The sequence below is a fragment of the Lacerta agilis genome, chromosome 2 (assembly GCF_009819535.1).
Source record: "Lacerta agilis isolate rLacAgi1 chromosome 2, rLacAgi1.pri, whole genome shotgun sequence".
Lineage (NCBI taxonomy): Eukaryota > Metazoa > Chordata > Lepidosauria > Squamata > Lacertidae > Lacerta > Lacerta agilis.
This window is the reverse complement of record NC_046313.1, coordinates 73,515,518-73,535,044: the sequence shown is the minus strand read 5'-3', so window position 1 is coordinate 73,535,044 and position 19,527 is coordinate 73,515,518. Positions and strand designations below refer to the sequence as shown.

Genomic DNA, 19,527 nt, shown 5'->3' with positions numbered 1-19,527 from the left:
AGTGCCTCAGTCTTATCTGGATTGAGTTTCAGTTTGTTGACTCTCATCTAGTCCATTACCAAGGCAAGACACTGGTCCAGCACATCCACTGCTTCACTTGCAGATGTAAATGAGGAATAGTGCTGAGTGTCATCAGCATACTGCTGACAACACACTCTGAACCTCCAGATATCGCCACCCAGCGCTTTCATGTAGATGTTAAACAACGTAGTGGATAGGATTGAACCCCACACTGAAGGTTCCATGGGGCTGAAAAGCATGATATGTGTAGTAATAATACTACTACTAAGGGATACCTCTCTGTGATGTTAGATCCATAACACATCCGGGGTGAGGTGACATTAGGATAGTTGTTAAAAACTGAGAGAAAATTCAAGGACTGTACATATGCTAAAATAATTTTCTTCATATTAAATGTTTAGAGGAAATGGCATAATCAAAAGCAGTTAACCCAAGTGAGAATTAGTAAAGAAAATAGTTTTACCTTCATTTTCCTCTCCAGGTGGATGGTAAAATGAGAGCCCAAGAGATATGATGGCTGCTATTTCCAAAATGATAAGAGTCACATCCTGTAACGCTTCCCAGACTAACTGTAAGAAAGTTTTTGGCTTCTTTGGAGGTATAAAGTTTTTCCCAAAAATTAGCTTTCTTTTATCTAAGTCAGCAGCAGTGCCAGGCAATCCTATAAATAAATGAAACAAAACGGTTTAAAAGTGACTGCCAAGTATGTTAACACCCACATAAACTGCATTTTCAAAGTACAACTTCAGATTTTCATTACAGCATTTTTGGCTTATTAGACTTTTGCTTTTGCTATTCCCTTTTGGTGAGATCAGATTCTGCTAATGTATTACAGAGAGTTCTATATATTTAGAGAACTGTTTTAGGAATACAGTTCCTTAGCAACTTTTTATTAGGCTACACTGAAAGAGAAAATTAATTTGCTAAAGGGAATTTACAGAGAAGGGTATCATTCATCTAGTGATCACACAGAATATTGGGAAGAACAGAAACAACAACAAAATAGATTAATTGAACAAATTAATGGCATGTGTGATGAACCTCCCCTTCACACTCTCCCCTTGTTACTAAGTGAATTTCTAATCAGGTGTTCCAGGTCAAATTTCAATCCACCCCACCTGTCCCTCTGAGGTCCGTCTGTGATGTCAATCCCCTTTTATTTATAATCTGGGAATCTCTTAGTAACGGGAGTTTTCCTGTCCAGCTGCCGTGGCCGGTTATATCCTCTGCTCTGGGCTTCAGGGGTTAAACTCCTCTTTGCCTACAGTTCAGGGTCTCTCTCTCTCTCTAGATCCCCCACTGTATCAGTTAGCTAAGCCCTCTTAGCAACTCTGTGGCATTACCAAGGTTTCCGCCCACTAGCCCCTCCTGAGTGAAACTCCAAGACACAAACTATCACCCTGCAGGTCAGTTTTGTCTTTTCCCTGAGTTCACCTCCTCATGAGCATACATAACTCGCTGGACCAAATAAACGACGATACTTTCTTAGCGCAACAATAACAAGTCTTTATTTCTTTCAGAACATAACGGCTTCAGTAATCCAATCGTTTATAAGCTTAGTTTCATTACAGCGTAAACTCTTTCTTTCAGCATCACATACTCATCTTCAACCTATCCTAACCTACCCACCACTATCCTGGCCCCACACCCACCTTCTTCCAGTCACCACTCCCTCCCTCTTCTCTCTTGACCAATGGCCACTCCCTCTTTTTAAAGTGCAGAATGTCCCGCCTCCCGTGAGTGAGCTGCCATTCAAACAGAGTGAATGCTAACTCTTAACACACTGGGGGTTTCTGAAAATCCACTGACTTGGGGCTGATTCGTTACAGCATGTAAATAATTCAAAAGTCCCTGTATAAGGCTCAATAGCAAAGGAGAGAAAGCCACAGAAAATAATATTGGATGAAATAACTAACCTCGAGCCACATCCAATGGTGGATTTGGGTTAGCAGAAAAAAAACTTCTGCAAGGTGAGACACACATTTTTTTACTGACTTTCCATACCAATTGCTGCCCTCCATGCAATATCCTATACTTAGGAAGAGCTATTTGAGTAGCAGAGTAGAAATAAGGGATTGGCAAAAATTGTGTACAAAACCTTGTACAAGTGGAAATGCTTTTCACTAGTAATAGCCATCATCAGATGCTAGCTCTTATTTTCTATTTAGCATTACGCAACACTTTTTAAACCTGGAAAACTGTATGTACACTCTAGTTTATTAATCCCCGCATACTGCATATTTTAGATGCTATTATTCTTCCATTTTCAGATAAGAAACTGATACATTTGCATCCGTTGAGATTCAGTTAATTCATGGCTTAATGTGAACTGGGAATCTGTCTCATAATTAACTAACTATGTGACATGGGATACTGTGTGGAGCAGAGAAAACATAAAAGGCAGAAATGTGAAAGATTTGAGCAGCAATGGGTTGGGGAAGAGCATGTGGCAGGAAACAGGGAATAAGCTTGTACAGTATCTGGGAAGGATACATTTTAGCAAATTTTTCTGATTCTACCACTGTACTGTAAGACTAGCACTGTCGGAAGTACATATGAGCTTGGAGTTTGATTTTCTTTCGTATGATTAAAAAAAATGCATGTACTGTACATACATTTACTGTATGTACCATTTACAACAACTGCAGAAATACATAGTGTGCGCACACATACACACACAACAAATTTCACCAGGCCTTTTTCATTATGGTTTTTTTGTTTACCTTCGGTATGCCCTACTCCCAGATTCCTTTGAAAATGAGGGAGAAAGAAAGCTGTCCCTTTTTTGCCTTTTAAAAGTTGTGTGTCTCTCCCTTTATCTTCTCTTATGCTTCTACCCACATACACCAGACAACCAATATTTCAATTTAAACAGCAATGGAGGGTGTGGGATAAAGGTAAGGTAAGGTAAGGAGAGAGCTTTATCTTTAGATTTCTCAACACCCAAGGCAAGTGTGGAACGTATTCCAAGCACAAAAGAATGGAAGAGCCCTGCTGGATAAAACCAGTGGGCACATCTCGTCCAGCATCCCGTTCTCAGAGTGGATGAGCAGATGCTTATGGGAAGCCCCACAAGCAAGACTCAAGTGCTAGAGCACTCGACCCTTCTGCAGTTTCCAGCAGCTGAATGGACAACACACTTCTCTCCTTCACAAGCCCGCATTGACACCTTCACCACCTGAAAAATGCCAGAAAACTCGAAAGTCACCCTTAGTAATTAAAAATGGGGTGCTTGAATTCAGAATTATTTCAGGCTGAGCTGAACACAATTTGCAATCATAATTCTTCAGGTCAATATTTTGTATAGCTGTCACGATCAAGAGCATGGGCCACTCTACTGTAGTCTTGGCAAATTTTGACAATTCACCAGATACACAAAAAAACAAAAAAACAAAAAACAAAAAAACCCCAGTATGTGGTGGTGGTTTGAGTGCCAGGCTAGGCCTGAGCCAGGGAATCTCCATGTTTGAATCCCCACGCAACCATGAGGCTCACTTTGGGCCAGTTATTATCACTCAGCCTAACCTACCTCACAAGGTTGCTCTCATAAGATTGGTATGTGTGTGTGTGTGTGCGCGCGCATGCCCTTCGGTGGGTGGATAGATAGATAGATAGATCATGGGTAGGCAATCTAAGGTGCAGGGGCCAGATCCGGCCCAATCGCCTTCTAAATCCGGCCCACGGACGGTCCGAGAATCAGCGTGTTTTTTCATGAGTAGAATGTGTGCTTTTATTTAAAATGCATCTGTGTGTATTTGTGGGGCATAGGAATTCATTCATTCCCCCCCCCAAAAAAAAATATAGTCCACCACCCCCCACAAGGTCTGAGGGACAGTGGACTGGCCTCCTGCTGAAAAAGTTTGCTGACCCCTGAGATAGATAGATGATAGATAGACAGACGATAGATAGATAGATAGATGATAGATAGATAGATGCTATGTATTTAGTACCATGTGCCAAATAAAAATATAGTTTTGTGGACATTATCAGATACTCTATGTAACACACAACAGTGTTTCTATTTTTAATCTATTTTTAATCTTGTATCACTCATTTGCCAAATACTTTAAAGGGAGATGGGGTCTTTGTACAGTGTGATATACATGCATGGCAAGTATTTTATAAAGGCTTACTAGCATCAGCACAGTTTTATTTTGTAATCTGTTTTGAAATTATGTGGGAGGATGAAATATTATGATTACTTTGAATGATTTAAACTGTTCCCTGCAGTGCTGCATAGTGTACTAAATTTACTCATGTCTTTGATGCGTAAGTCAGGGGCTTCACTGGAGCAATACATTTCAGCATTGCTCTTATTTTTTCAATCTCTCTCTCTCTCTCTCTCTCTCTCTCTCTCTCTCTCTCTCTCGTACAGAAGCAAAAGACATAATATAATTAATTATTCTGTCACTCCCTCCAGCTACTGAACAGTTTACTATACAGTGCATTTAAAAAGCCATCCGTTGAATAGTTCTTGATGCTGCATGGAAAACCTGGCATAAACAACTCCACAGCAACAGTTTGGGGTAACACAAACAACACAATTTCATGAGACGCTAAAGTGTATACTGTACTTTAAGGAATTCTGAATTGGTCATTGACTCCTACCCCACCCAAATGGAAATACACTTACAAGACCAGCTGCTAGTAGATACAGCATGTTTTAAAAGCTGTTTAGGAAAATGCCTTCAAAATGATGTGCATGGATTTCTTTTTGCAAAAGCATAACTGAGGGAGATTTTATACACACACACACACACACCTTGAACTATCACTCTTAAACTGAAGGCAATCCCAATGCAAAGCACAATGATCTCACCAATCCTACAATGCTGATGTAGTGGCCAGAAGAATTCACAGATATTTAATCCAACAACTGAATTTAAAGCCTATTAAACTGATTGCTAGGCATTAAGGTGAAATATAATATAATGGCAGGGAAAAGATGATGAAATCATGGTGGGATCTGAAGTGTTGCTTCATGTTGGGGATGGGCAACATTTCTTCCATCAAAGGGCTTCATTCCTCAGGGTAATCTATTGGGAGCTAGTTGCCAACAGCAAGTAGAGCCAAAGTCAACAGTGGGCAAGACCAGAATCAAAATGTATGGGGTCAACATTTTTCCTCCTCTCCTGTCATCTTTTCTCTGCTTGTGTCTTTCTCTTTCTGTCACCTCCTTATCTGCACCCCTCTCTTTCTTTCTTTCTTTCTTTCTTTCTTTCTTTCTTTCTTTCTTTCTTTCCTTCCTTCCTTCTTTCTTTCCTTCCTTCCTTCGTTCCTGGGCCTGCCCAGTGGGCTGTCAGGATAGGAACACACCTCTCTTGCTAGACATCAGAAGTAAACATCCCATGGGTGGTCTGACCTAGGCAGAATAGAGCAGAACCACTACTTTCCTTAAGGAAGCGGGTGGCGCCGTGGGTTAAACCACAGAGCCTAGGGCTTGCTGATCAGAAGGTCAGTGGTTCGAATCCCCGTGACAGGGTGAGCTCCCGTTGTTCGGTCCCTGCTCCTGCCAACCTAGCAGTTCAAAAGCACGTCAAAGTGCAAGTAGATAAATAGGTACCGCTCCGGTGGGAAGGTAAATGGTGTTTCCGTGTGCTGCTCTGGTTTGCCAGAAATGGCTTATTCATGCTGGCCACATGACCCAGAAGCTGTACGCCAGCTCCCCTGGCCAATAAAGCAAGATGAGCACCGCAACCCACGAGTCGTCCGTGACTGGACCTATTGGTCAGGGATCCCTTTACCTTTAGCTTTGACTACTTTCCTCAGTTGTGACACTATACTTCCGTTGAAGCAGCATGGTGTTTGTTGCTGCTGCATCACACTGTTGACACATATTAAGCTGGTGGTCTACTAAGACCCCTAGGTCCTTGTCATGTGTACAACTTGCATTTGTGCAGCTGGTTCTTCCTGCCTAAGTGTATAACCTTGCATTCGTCCCTAGTGTAATTCATTTTGTTAGTTAGGGCCCAGTTCTCCAATCTGTTCAGGTAATCTTGAATCCTGATTCTGTCTTCTGCGGCATTGGCTAGTTTGCTGTTAATTTGATGAGCAACCCCCCCCCTCCCAAATACCTTCATCTATATCACTTATAAAGATGTTGATCAACAATATGCCCTGGACAGAATCCTATGGCAACCCACTTGTAACTTGAATCCATTTGGTTTACACAAGAAAGGAGATTCTGGCTAAACATCCGGAAGAACTTTCTGACAGTAAGAGCTGTTTGACAGTGGAACAATCTCCCTTAGGAGGTGGTGGACCTCCCTTGGAGGTTGGATGGTCATCTGACATGTATGCCTTAGTTTAGATTCCTGTGCATTGCATGGGACAAGATGTCCCCTGCTTTTGAATTATGGTGCTGGAGGAGACTCTTGAGAGTCCTATGGACTGCAAGAAGATCAAACCTATCCATTCTTAAGGAAATAAGCCCTGCGTGCTCACTGGAAGGACAGACCCTGAAGCTGAGGCTCCAATACTTTGGCCACTTCATGAGAAGAGAAGACTCCCTGGAAAAGACCCTGATGTTGGGAAAGATGGGGGGCACAAGGAGAAGGGGATGACAGAGGATGAGATGGTTGGACAGTGTTCTCGAAGCTACCAACATGAGTCTGACCAAACTGCGGGAGGCAGTGGAAGACAGGAGTGACTGGCGTGCTCTGGTCCATGGGGTCACGAAGAGTCGGACACGACTAAACGACTAAACAACAACAGATGACCCCTGGGATCCCTCTCAATACTACAATTCTATGTATGTGCATTAGGGGTACGAAGCTACAAGATTTGCCTTGCTTCTGTCTGTAGCATTTGGAATCCCCCCCCCTTCCCTCCACATTATAGTGTTGCCTGCATGTATTGGCCAGTATCTCTTTTTCGTTTCTTTGTCAAATTTGTTTCTTTGCCATATTCTTTAGTATTCTCTGCTTTTAATAAGAAAAAACTAAAACACGCTAAAAACACCACCCATAATTTAAATATGTAGCTGCAATGCAGCATTCTGTGTCTAATGCTGCTTCTGAGCTGAAGGATACAGTAACAGAACCTCTCAACCTGAACTGCCATTATTCATTTACAGCCTCAGTGTCATTGAAGGATAAACATTTTTTTAAAAAATTAATGCAGCCATCCATTCTTAACTATGCTTCATCTACAAAGAGAAAACCAACATCTGAATAATAATTCTTTCAGAAACCTTTACTAAATATTATGGATATGCCCTTGTTCCAGCTCTGGTGAATGAAGTCCCCCTGCCCACAAGACCTTCCTAGCAATTCCAACAGAAGATGCTCTGCTTTACATATTCATATCTTCTCCATATTGAATAGGGCAGCAATGTACACACAATAAATTCTTGTTCACCTTTGAGCCACACCGGTTTCTGGTAGTTCTTGGTATTTCATTGAACTCAATGAGGCGTGTGTGTGTGTGTGTGTGTGTGTGTGTGTAATCAACTGCAAGAGTGCATACATAATCACTACTATTAATAAACTTCACTGCATCTTCAAATTTTAATTAAATCTCACCTCACATTTGGTGTGCACTGCTTCAGTAGGCAAGTCAACGCAGCTCTGAAACTGGAAGCAGGATCTTCCCACACAAGTGTTTAAAGGTATGTGTCTACAATCACGTATGATAGTGACACATATAGTATATGTTAGGGTTACCATATTTTGAAGAGCAAAAATAAAAAAGAGGACAGATTTGCCAGGACTCATTTGTAGGTGGGCCAGTGGGGGGGGGGGAGGGGGGAGGAAGTAGGAAGAACAAAATAGTAGTAATACTGTGGGTACAGTAAAAGATAAAATGTTTGTGGAAATATTTAATAATGGAAATAAAACATGGAAATGAAGGTAAAAAATAAAAATAAAAGGGGGGGAATATAGTTAAAGGAAGAAGGGGATTCCCCACCCCCGAGAGGAAAAGGGGGGGGGAGGAGATGAGTAAAAATGCAAAAACAAACTGAAAAAGGAGGGGGAAGGTTTGTTAAATTTAATTTAATTTATTAAAATAAGGATAAGGATGGTTATTGCCACATCCAGAGGTCAAAGCCATTCCTGGGGGCTAGGGGAGCATCCTAAAGGGAAGCCCTCATTTTCTCAGGCTTTCCCTGCCATTTTCAGTCTCCTCTGCACTCGCCCAGCAATAAACAACAACAACAACAACAATAATAATGGAGACCAATCCAAGCAACCAAAAGCAAAACAAAACAATTTACACATCAATAGGAATGCGGTGGTGGTGGTGGGGGTGTCCAATCTGCAGCAACAGGCTCCTGGGGCTTAGCTGCCGGGGATCGATGCTCCTGGAAGCAGCACCAGGAGCTGCCACACTCCCTCTCCTGTGCCTTGTGGGTCTTGGCTCACAGCCACAGCTTTCTGGTGGTGGGTTTGCTCTCTCCGGTGGCACAACCGCTGCTTCCCTCACCTGCCTTCACAGACTGCCAGGGGGGCTGCGGGACTTGCTGGGGACTCGTGCCTCACTGCCCCAAGAAGGTGTGTCCTAGGGCTGCGGCCAAGGCCCTAAAATTAGGGTTAACCGCACCTTGTCGTTTGCCCATGAAATGGGGAAAGCCAAGACCGCCAGGGTCTCACCTTGGCCTGCCACCAGCCAGGGCTTCCCCACACACCTAAGTCCCACTAGAGCATGCCAGATCCTGGCTGAGAAAGCCCTTTCCCCACACTGTTCCTGCTCCTTCATGCTCTGGTGCCAGGCATGCTTCTCCAGCCGCTTGCCCTGCTTGATCTGAGCCAGGCACCGCAGCTGGGATGCGCCCCAACGGCTTGGGGAGTCTTGGCGGCATGCAGATGGAGTGGCCTCTCAAATGATGTGCCTTTGGGCGTAGACCCGGAGAGTCCAGAGGTAGACCCATGGTACCAGTACAAGGTGTTGAGCAAAGGCCCCAATGGCGGAAGAGTGGCAGCGATGCAGGGCAGGTGCCTCTGCTTCTGCAGCCTGGAACAGGCTGTGCCACGGAGCTGCAAAGCAACCCTGCTTGCCCAGGCATGCCCCACTGGCCAACATGGTTCTTGATGGCAGTGTCCTCCTGGAGCGGGGCTGACCTCCTCTGCTGGCCAAAGGAGAAGAAGACAAGGGCCACAAGGCTCCTGTCTCCACCGCCGAGGTTGGCCTCCTACCAAACAAAAAAACCTGGACAATTTGCCAAGTTTTTAAAAAATCCCCCTGGACCCAGATTTTACCCCCCCCCAAAAAAAGAGGACATGTCCTGGAAAATCCAGATGTATGGCAACCCTATAGTATGTGTTCACCATTGCCATATTTGGACCATTGATATTTCATGTGGAATGCAGCATAGTGCTGGTTGTCTCCTCTCTGAAAGCCACCCCCCCCAACGGAACAATCTCCACCCTTTCCTGTATGATGTTCTGGCGATTCTCTCAACCCTCCAGGTATGAGGGACATACAGGGGTAGGAAAATGGAGGAGTCCCGTTGCACTAGCAGCCCTTGCACTGGTTTCTGCTAGTCACAGAACAGGTTAGTTGAATCCAGCCCTAATTTTATATCGATATAACCTGATATAACTTTCAATAACAATTGTTCTTTTGGTGGCACGCAAAAACAATAAAATCAGTTTAAAATCACAAGATCCACATATATCTATCTCTCTCACAACCATAAGGAGGGAAAGATGATTTCTCACTTCTGCCAGTTTCCCCTCACCACTGTAGTCCTCCAGAAATCTGCTCTGAAACAGTATAGGAAGCCATATAGAAGGATGCAAGGGGAATTTTTCTTGTGAAAGTCCTATTTTCATTTTCATTTTCCTTTCTGTGGCTTCTGCTGGATCACCTGACTCAGTTTCAGACCCAGCGTATCCCTTCTGCAAATGGAAGGATGTCCCCTCCATTCAAAGAAGGACTACTCTGAATCCAACCCAAAATACTCAGCCTGCAGCTTCCTGTATACAGTATTATAAAAACACATTTGGGAACAGTTTCACAGCAGGCAGCTTTAAAAGCAGAACAGATAAAGCTAATTTAAACATGCTGTATCAATCTATCTTTTACTTTTGAAACTGAAACGGTCCAGGAGCTGCCTGGGGTCTTAAATTTATCAGGCACCTTCTCATGCCCTTGGTTTGTCCTTGAAAAGACTCTTTACAACAATGAGTCACTGTTTTCCAGCATTCACATGGCTCTCAGTCAACTAAGCAGAACAACACAGAATTAATCATACACCGAAGTCTTTGCATAAACAACTTGGATGAAAATATGGAGGGGATGCTCAGCAAATTTGCAGATGACACCAAACTGGGAGGGATAGCCAATGGCACAGAAGACCAAATCAGAGTTCAAGATGACCTTAACAGACTGGAGAACTGAGCCAAAACTACATAACAAAATGAATTTCAATAGGGACAAATGTAAAGTTCTTTTTTTAAAAAAAAAAAATGCTTTTTATTAGTTTTTTCTTACATTTTACAAATAGTTCCACCTCTTACTAACAAATTACAGACACACACACAAAATTAAAAAAAATAGGGAAATAATAAAATAGGAAGAACATACATACGTCCATAAACCCATAAGTTCTTAAAAGAAAATGTAAAGTTCTCCACTTAGGCAGGAATAGCCAGCTGCATAAACAGAGGTACCTGGCTTGCCAGTATTTATTGAAGGAACAACAACAGAATTTAACTGTTCCTTTTCAAAAACTGTTCCCATGAAAGCAAAAGTCATTCCTCTTACTATCAACAGCTTAATATGCGTAAGCAGTTGTAATTTCATCCATCCAAAGGAAACCATAGAAGAAGTAACATGCTAATAATGCAAAGATATATCTGTGGCTATTTGTGGAGTCAAGGATAGTGTTAATTTCCACTCTAAGGGAAATTTCAGACATGCATTTAAAAAAGCCAACCATCTACCTTGGCAGCCAGGGTCAAGCTGACCTGCACCGCAGTCCAACATTGAGTAACATGCGCTTTCCAAAGGCATTATTTAGTATTTATCACCTTTTATGGGTATTGTTCACTTGAATAATTTCTGGGCATGTCATAGGACTCAAAAACCGCATTGCCTTTTGGTGGTTCATTAAATTACAAGGGGCAGCTATAATTATAGCATGTGGGTTTTTTATTTTGGAAAAACTGGATCTAAGAAATTACAGGCAGAACGTTGTAGGTTTTCCAACAAAATGGAAATGGACAAATTGACAAAGAGACATTCAGAGCTCCAAAATTTGCAGAGATAAGGAGCACTGCAAAAGGCTTTCTGGTCAGAAGCAATTTTTAAAAGTAACCAGAGCTGCACTCTGGTTCAGATCTGTTAAGCAAGGGTCACAGTAGTCATATTGCCCACCTATTAGTGGAGTTTAATGGCTCCCTCTGCTCTGTAGATATAGTGGAAGTGCTTCTAGTGTCAACAGCTTTTGGATTTGAGAAACATTAAGGTCTCAGTTACTCTTTTTAAAAACAACATCAGCAATACAAAAACAACAAGGGCTTCTTGCATATACTTCTTCCTAACACAAGATTTCAAAGGATTGTGAAAGAGCATATTAAGCACTTATAAATAAAAATACAAATGCACATAGTGATGTGCTCATGTGCATAACATATTCTCAAAATTATTGTGTGCATTATTTCAATGGCTTAGATGGGCGAAAACATGACAGGATAGAAAGCTGCAGCAAAGGTAAATTGTGCATGCGTAGCAATCTTTAAAAAGTCTAGACTGTGTACACACCACACATTTAAAGCTCATTACTTCCCTGAAAGAATTTTAGGAAATGTTGTTTATCCTCCACAGAGCTACAAATCCCAGCACACTTAACAACCTACAGTTCTCAAGATTCTTTTGGGGAAAGCAATGTGCTTTAAATCCATTGTGTGCATGCAACTGAATAAATACACAATGGTGAAGTAATTTGCATTTGGTAAAATAGAAATGAGAATTCCCTGGATGTCTAGATCCAGGTTTGGGACAAGTACTCTTAGGTGAGAAAACCACAGCAGAAATTTAAAATCACAAAATATGCAGCAAAGTAAAGCGTGGAAATATAGGCTATTAGACCTATAATATCCCCTTCTAAGCTGCTTCCAAAATTACCCACTTCCCTTAGCATAGAGAGAGACCACACATTTGGCAAGTTAATTTTTTTTTTGTTTACTTAAAGCTCTTCAAAGGTCAGATTCATGTGCTTTTCCATACAACAACAATAAAAGACAGGCAGCATAACTAAGTTTCAGAATGGTGATAGTTTCACATTATTTGTATAGAAACACAAAGATGGCTTGCTTAAGCCGCACAGTCTAAGCTTGAATCAGGCAGCTTAGATATCCTGCACACTGTCACAGCAGAGCAGTACATGCTCTGGTTATCTCCCACTTGGACTACTGCAATGTGTTTTACACGTGGGGCTGCCGTTGAAGGTAACTTGGAAACTACAACTAATCCAGAATGTGGCTGCCCGGACACTGAGGTCCAGCGTCAAAGGCCTTCTGGTGGTTCCCTCATTACGAGAAGCGAAGTTACAGGGAACCAGGCAGAGGGCCTTCTCAGTAGTGGTGTCTGCCCTGTGGAATGTCCTCCCACCAGATGTCAAGGAAATAAACAACTATCTGACTTTTAGAAAACATCTGAAGGCAGCCCTGTTTAGGAAAGTTTTTAATGTTTGATGTTTTATTGTTTTTTTTTAAATATTCCATTGGGAGCTGTCCAGAGTGGCTGGGGAAACCCAGCCAGATGGGCAGGGTGTGTGTGTGTGTGTGTGTGTGTGTGTGTGTGTGTGTGTGTGTGTTGCATACTGGTTGGGTTCACATGGTGGAAAGAGAGAGAACAAAGAGTTTGGTAACTCTTCCTCCCAAGGTGAGGGTGTGTGATCTAGCTAAGCCTGGCAGGTCAGCTTACTCTGTGCTCTTAACCCCTTCATGCATTCATGAGAGTTAAGCATGTTGGTTATATGAGGTTGGATTTATCCCACATGTAGTTCAGAAACATGTAGTTCATAACAATCCAGAGAAATTTCAGAGAAAAATAATTATATAAGCTTTCCTCAACTAACAACAAATAGCACCTCATCCTCATACTCTGGATAGTATTTGTTTCAAATGCACTCTATGTCGTTCATATTCAAATTATTATTCAGGTCCCAATCTAATCTGGATATTACACTGTCAGAAGAAGAGTTTGAATTGGATCTTGGTTTGTTTATAATATTTTTTATTATCAGGTAAAAGTTTAAAAATGGAAGCATCAACTATCATGTATATGCTATTCAAGTCGGTTTCATAAGGTGGGTTTCAAGAACGCTTTCCCTCTGGTGGTCACCAATAAAGACAGAACCTCTTGCCTGCTTGCAAATCAAGGGCAGCAGCTGCTATTACTGTACACACCAACTTGCCAGCTATTGCTACCTCCCAGCCACCCAAGAAAGTAAACTTCAGTTGTTCCCATTTTACGGAAGGCACATTGGGTGACAACCAGCAACTTGCTCAAGTTTACACAATGGCTAAGTGGAATATGAACTCAGTACTTCTAGTTTCCATTACAAATCTCTATCCACTATACTTATTGGGTTCCAGAATTCATGAATTTTCTGGATGAATCCAGTCTCACTGTAAATGTTTGGTTTATTTTGGGAAAAATACCTTATACAATATTTAATATTTTAAATAAAATGCTGAAGTGGCATTGAGCTTAATTATTTAGCTTCTGACACATACCCTGCTTAAAAAATTCAGTATCTTACTGCAGATCTAAAAGACTTCTCTATAAATAAATCATCATCTTTGAAGTAATAACAAATTTTTCCAAAAAAATACTCCCAAATGTTTTAAGCAGAGCACAGGATGTACAGTTCTGTTCCTCCTCAAAAAGTATGTGACTAAACAATAATAGTTATGGGATGTACATAATTTTACATAATTTGGGGCATATTAAAATTGGTACCTAATACAAAAGTAGAAATATGTAGCATGATTTCATGGCACTTTTTTCTGCAATAAATGGAAAACTAATAATTAGATGGCAATTACATGAACACTAGGACAATTTGCTTTATCTACTACGTACCTGTCCCGTAACTTGTATAAATCAGAATGCATTATAATTTAATAAAATGCAGGCTAATGCATATTAATTATGAAGAGTATATAATAGGATGCTTCTAAGTTAATCTTCATAATTAAAAATGCCAGCTTATTGAACTAAATGTATGGCTACAAAAACCCTGATTTCAGTGGATTTGTTTTATTATACACAGATCTATCTTTTTGTTTCTTCTTTCATTTTGAGTCTCGGATACACAATTAAGACTATTGCTCCCTGGATTATTTTTCTTTGTAAAATCACATTAATTTAGTGGGCCTTCTTTGTTCGCACCTGTTGATAAATCATGGCTCCTGGTTGAATGAAAAGATGCTGATTCACACCCAGACTTCAGTATATGCAGTGATACCTCCATTGTCTATGTTGGGGAATCAGTGATTATAATGGAGACCTGTGCAGAGAGTTACATAATATTTGAAAGAACAGGAAAACAAGTGCAGGTGCAGAAATGAATGCGCCTAACAGGGAACCAACCAACCAACCAAGCTTGGGATGGGGAACTTGTGGCACTCCAAGGACTTAGCTATACAGGTGCAAATAAAACTATTTGAATGTGTTGTAAAGTGCAATATACAATTCTGACACTAGATGGCAACTGTGAGCTATAGCAAATTCAATGCATTTTTCAGAACGATTTTTTTAAAAAAGCATTTTCACAATGTTTTAAACATGTGTGTCAATTCCACCCAAGTGTTGTTGGACTCCCATTGGCCCCAACCATCATTGTCAATGGCCAGAAATGGTAGGATTGTAATATAGCAACCTCTGGAGGCCACAGGTCTCTCACCTCTGCTCTAGACCATTGCCATAAGTTTTGTTAATGTGAGGTTAGAACTGGTTCATACCTCATCTGAGCCAGGATATACACAAATAATCACACATTTTGTTGGCCTACTTATTCTAGCAGTGCAATGTCAAATAAGGCACCCATGTAAGATTACTGAGTGGGGCATGTTGGAAAGTGGCACTCACATGACTTTCTATGACCACTTCCTTGCACTGCGAACACAAGCTGATAATTCAGTTATTTGCAGAAATATTGCAACTCTTAGTAAATGCCTGAGGAGAATGTCAAATCTGAATCCACAAATGCTAAGTATTATATACAACTGCCTCTTGTGTTCTTGTAATACACTGAATATTAAAGAATTCAGTGACAACCTGTAAATATTACCTTAGCTTAAAATGTAAGTTACAACTTCACTATGGCAAAAATTCTAAAACATTTTGGATGCTAGCATGTTGCAGGTATTCCTGTATGATACCAATTGTCTAGATCAGTGTTTCCCCAGGTGGGTGATACCGCCTCCTGGGGAACACTGGAATGATCCAGGGGGGTGTTAGTCGGTTCAGATACAATTGGGGGTGGGTGGGCACTGAATAAAAATAAGGGGGCGGTAGAAGCATAAAGAAGAGAAGAAAATTCTGAAAAACCGTTCGTACATGTTTACTCTGTTATGTAATTATTCTGATCGCAAGGTCGGGCGCTGTTGCAGGATGGTGACAGTGCCTTCTTTGGATCTGGCAGTCATGCTGGAGTTAAGGTGTTTTCCTGGTTTTGGGTGAATCCTTGTTAGCTTCACCCAGGCCTGGGAAGTGGATCACAGCTTGCCTATCTATTTGGCCAATGGCAGGTGGGCTGTGGCTCTGGCCCCGCCCCTGGAGTGAATAGAACTGAGCCCAGGGGGGCGCTGAGTTTTTTTTCTGAAAAGTGGGTGGTTTGGGAACCTCTGCTCTAGAAACATTTCAGTTGGGCTTTAGACCTGGTTTTGGGACAGAAGCTGTCTTTCTTTTGCTGTGATATATCTGTCAAGAGCGACTCAGTGGGGCCCTGGTAATCTTCTTGAACCTCAGTGCCTTTTGATACCATTTTTCATGGATAGACTACCTGGGTTAAAGGTCGGATGTACTGTGTTACAAAGTTCCCACACCTAACTAGAAGGTCTGTTCCAGAAGACAGTGCTTGAGGATTATTGATCTGTTCCTTGGGGAGCATAGGTGTTCTTAATCACTTAAATTTTGTATTGTATTTTATATTTCTAATAGAGTCCGCAGACCGTTCAGGGGATTCCAGTATATAGGAAATATATAAATGACATAGATAATGATTGCAACTTTCATAAATTCAGTACTACAAACCTTTTTGTAGATTAAAGGCAGTTCTGCAATTATGGCTGCCAGATCATAGGTAGAAATGCTTTATAAAACATGATTTCTTAAAAAAATCTGTGGTGTTCTTTGGATCATGAAAGAATAATTAAGTAGTGATTTGGGGATGGGGGTAGAGATGTAGCAGCATGGAATTTGGTTTAATGTTTGAATTGCCTGGAGCTTTTTGCTATATGGAGATTCTCTCCATTTATGGTAGGCATGCTATTGTACATTTAGGGTAGAAAGATCCAGTGAATGGATCACCCTGTTTTCAAGGTAATAAGCACTGAAGTAGTGCACAGCGAAGAAGATTATTGGTAGAAACAAGGCAGCTCCTTTAATATAAGAGTGTTCTGAATCTAATCCTTGTTTCTTTTAGCATCAATCCTGCAATACTTTACATTTGTTAACAAAATAAAAAATTCTTTGATGGGTACTTTAAAAAAAATGCTAGAAGGCATTTTTTTGTTTTTTTGTTTTTTGTTGTCCACATAAGTGGTTTTGACCCTTTTTTGAACCAAATATCCCCAGGAACACCTACGTCAACACAGCCTGAACAGGGTATTACTGTATATGCTTTCCTAAAAAAAAAAAAAAAAAACCAACAACAGCCTGTTAAAACATCTTTAAGGAAAGAGCAGCAATAAAAATAAAAATTCCAATGCTCTGAGAAAATTGCTGCAAAGGTAATCAGGCTGCTTTCTTAGCAATACAAAGGGAATCTTTGCAACTGTTCTGTCTAGATTCACAGCAGTTATAGATACATTTAGCTCTTGGGAGGATTCATCTTTGCTGCACAGCTGTTTTCTCAGCAAGAGGAAAGCGTCAGCCTCCTGGAGAGTCTTAATTAAATAAAAGGCTATTCTGTAAAGTGGGAGGAGTATTGTTAAGTCATCAGCCCTGCATTAACTTCCTTTGCTATTTGATTATCTTTACAAATTACATCTTTTAATAAAGAAGGAGAAGTGAAATTTCTTAGATTAATTTGCTGGGTTCTTATCTGGGAGCTTCACTGAACAGTAAGAGCAATGCTGTGTCTTGAAGTAACAATCCCAAGTGTATAAAAACGGAGGTTAAGTACTTAATTTTCAGTTAACCTGAAACTGTTCTTAACCTGAAGCATCACTTTAGCTAATGGGACCTCCCTCTGCTGCTGCGCCACCAGAGCACAATTTCTGTTCTTAACCTGAAGCATTATTTCTGGGTTAGCGGAGTATGTAACCTGAAGCATATGTAACCCGAGGTACCACTGTACCAAGCTCTACGAACCAATGGTCTGCTTCAGTATAAGGCAGCTTCCTATGTTTCTATGTAATAAATATATAAACAATTTGCTTCAATAACTGGTTCACCCTTATTCATCAACAAATCAGGCGTTTGAAAATTGTGGGCTTTCTTTATCCAGCCAGTTGTACTCAGAGTAGACACACTGGATGTAATGGACCTATATTAGTCCTCTCTGTTAATTTCAGCGGCTCTACTCTGAGTAGAATTGATGCTGAATGCAATAACCCTTTTATTCCAGAAAAATTCATATTGTAACTAGATCCTTAAGAGTACATCCATACCAACCCTTATTGATCTAGACAGCTGCAACATATCTACTTCTAAATGAATACTAAAAAGTTTTAACTTGTGCTGAAAATCGCACCACTAGGTAACCCCCTTTCACAAGGCCAGCCCACCCATGAGGCAAGGTGAGGTCGCTGCCTCAGGCAGCAGGATCCGCAGGGGCACCAGTTCCAGCCTCCAAGGAATGCAGTAGCACAATCCTTGGAGGGTGGATCTGCCCCCTCTCCTCCTTTGAAATTTGCTGGAAGGTTTCGCCCCCCCCCCTCAGCATTGGGGTGAATTTTACCCAGCCCTGATAAATCACAAAAATTTCAATGACAAACATTTTAATTGGCATTACATTTTTAGAATGGGTTTCAGAAGAAAACTTCAACAATATAAAAGTTCAGATAAAAGCAACCCACAGAAAACAAAGTGAAGGAAAGTCTCAGCTAATAATAGGGGGGGGGGTTATACTATATAGACCAGTAAAAATATCTGCCAAGAGCTGGGTACCCAGTAGTATAAGCTTTTTTCAGCTGCCTACCAAATGATTCTAGGGTAAGACTCTGCATCCGACTACAGCCTTCTGGTACAGAATTCCATACAAATGTTGAGAATACTTAACATATCCATAGCCAAGCTAATTGACCTGCTGTTATAATTGTTATTTTTTTTTTTGAAAAAAATCTAATTTCCACAATCTACATAGCAAATTGTGATCAAACTACTACTACTTTTCAGAATATTGTAGACTATCAATTTTTATAAACTGTATATTAGCACAAGGCTTTACCAGCAATTTTGTAGGACCATTTTCTACATAGGCAATTATCTTTTATTTTTAAACACCATCTCCCCGCCCAACTAAATATAATGATTAAGAAGATGTCCTTCCCTAGCAGGTATGCTATTCTGGGAATCAGTAACTGAGCATTCATCAGAATGTGAAATATAAGAACACTGCTGTGTATGTGGAACTGGAGGAATAAAAACTGATGAGCAAAATGCAACGTAAAAGCCTAAAGAGCAATTTCACCTTGCCCAAGTAATTCAAAATCATAAATCATCTGCAGAAGAACAGAATCTGTAGGAAAAACAACCCCGTCCACTGTTTTCAAGCATAATTTTTTACCATACTGATACAGAAGTCAAAACCAAAGGCCTAGTCAAAGGCCTAGTTCTCACCTTTGTCTAGTCTGTCCACTTCCGGCTGCAGGAAGAGGCACACATGACTGAATGTTTCTACGTACCCAGATCAGAAAACTATTTATCAGGGAGATGGGATGTAGCCATCAGCAGCGTGTTCCGTTTCACCGTTTGACGCGAAACAGGAAGTGCTGCTCTGCCCAGCTGCTGCCACTCGTGCTACCTATGGATAAGCAGCACCGTCGTTGGTGCCAATTTCAGGCAACATCTTGGCTTATTTGGGGCGAGATCTCATGCACTGCATAAGATCTCGGGCAAGATTGGTGCAGGGCAGGCAGGGCACCAGCCTCACCCCACCTAATCACCGTGCTAGCTCTGGATGTATGTAGGAGCTTTCAGTTGTGGGACAAATACACAGTGAGAACAAGTGCATAGTCCTCCATAACATTTGGTTTAGAATGGAGACCTCTGTGAGATCCATAATTCTCTGGCTCGGAATATTAGCCCAATCTTCAAAATGACCTCTGAGTTTTTTCTGTGGCTCACATTTAATCACAAGCTGCAACCCCTTCCTCATTTCCTTGC

General features: G+C 41.2%; 1 protein-coding gene across 2 annotated transcripts in view; it reads right to left on the bottom strand.

The window, feature by feature from the left end:
* Positions 1–19,527, bottom strand: part of ATP2B2 (ATPase plasma membrane Ca2+ transporting 2) — a 197,845-nt gene that overhangs the window by 100,745 nt on the left and 77,573 nt on the right. For both annotated transcript variants that reach the window (XM_033140769.1, XM_033140771.1), the window contains one exon: positions 485–682. In XM_033140769.1, coding sequence (XP_032996660.1) covers positions 485–682 — 198 coding nt within the window. The remainder of the gene's footprint in view (positions 1–484; positions 683–19,527) is intronic.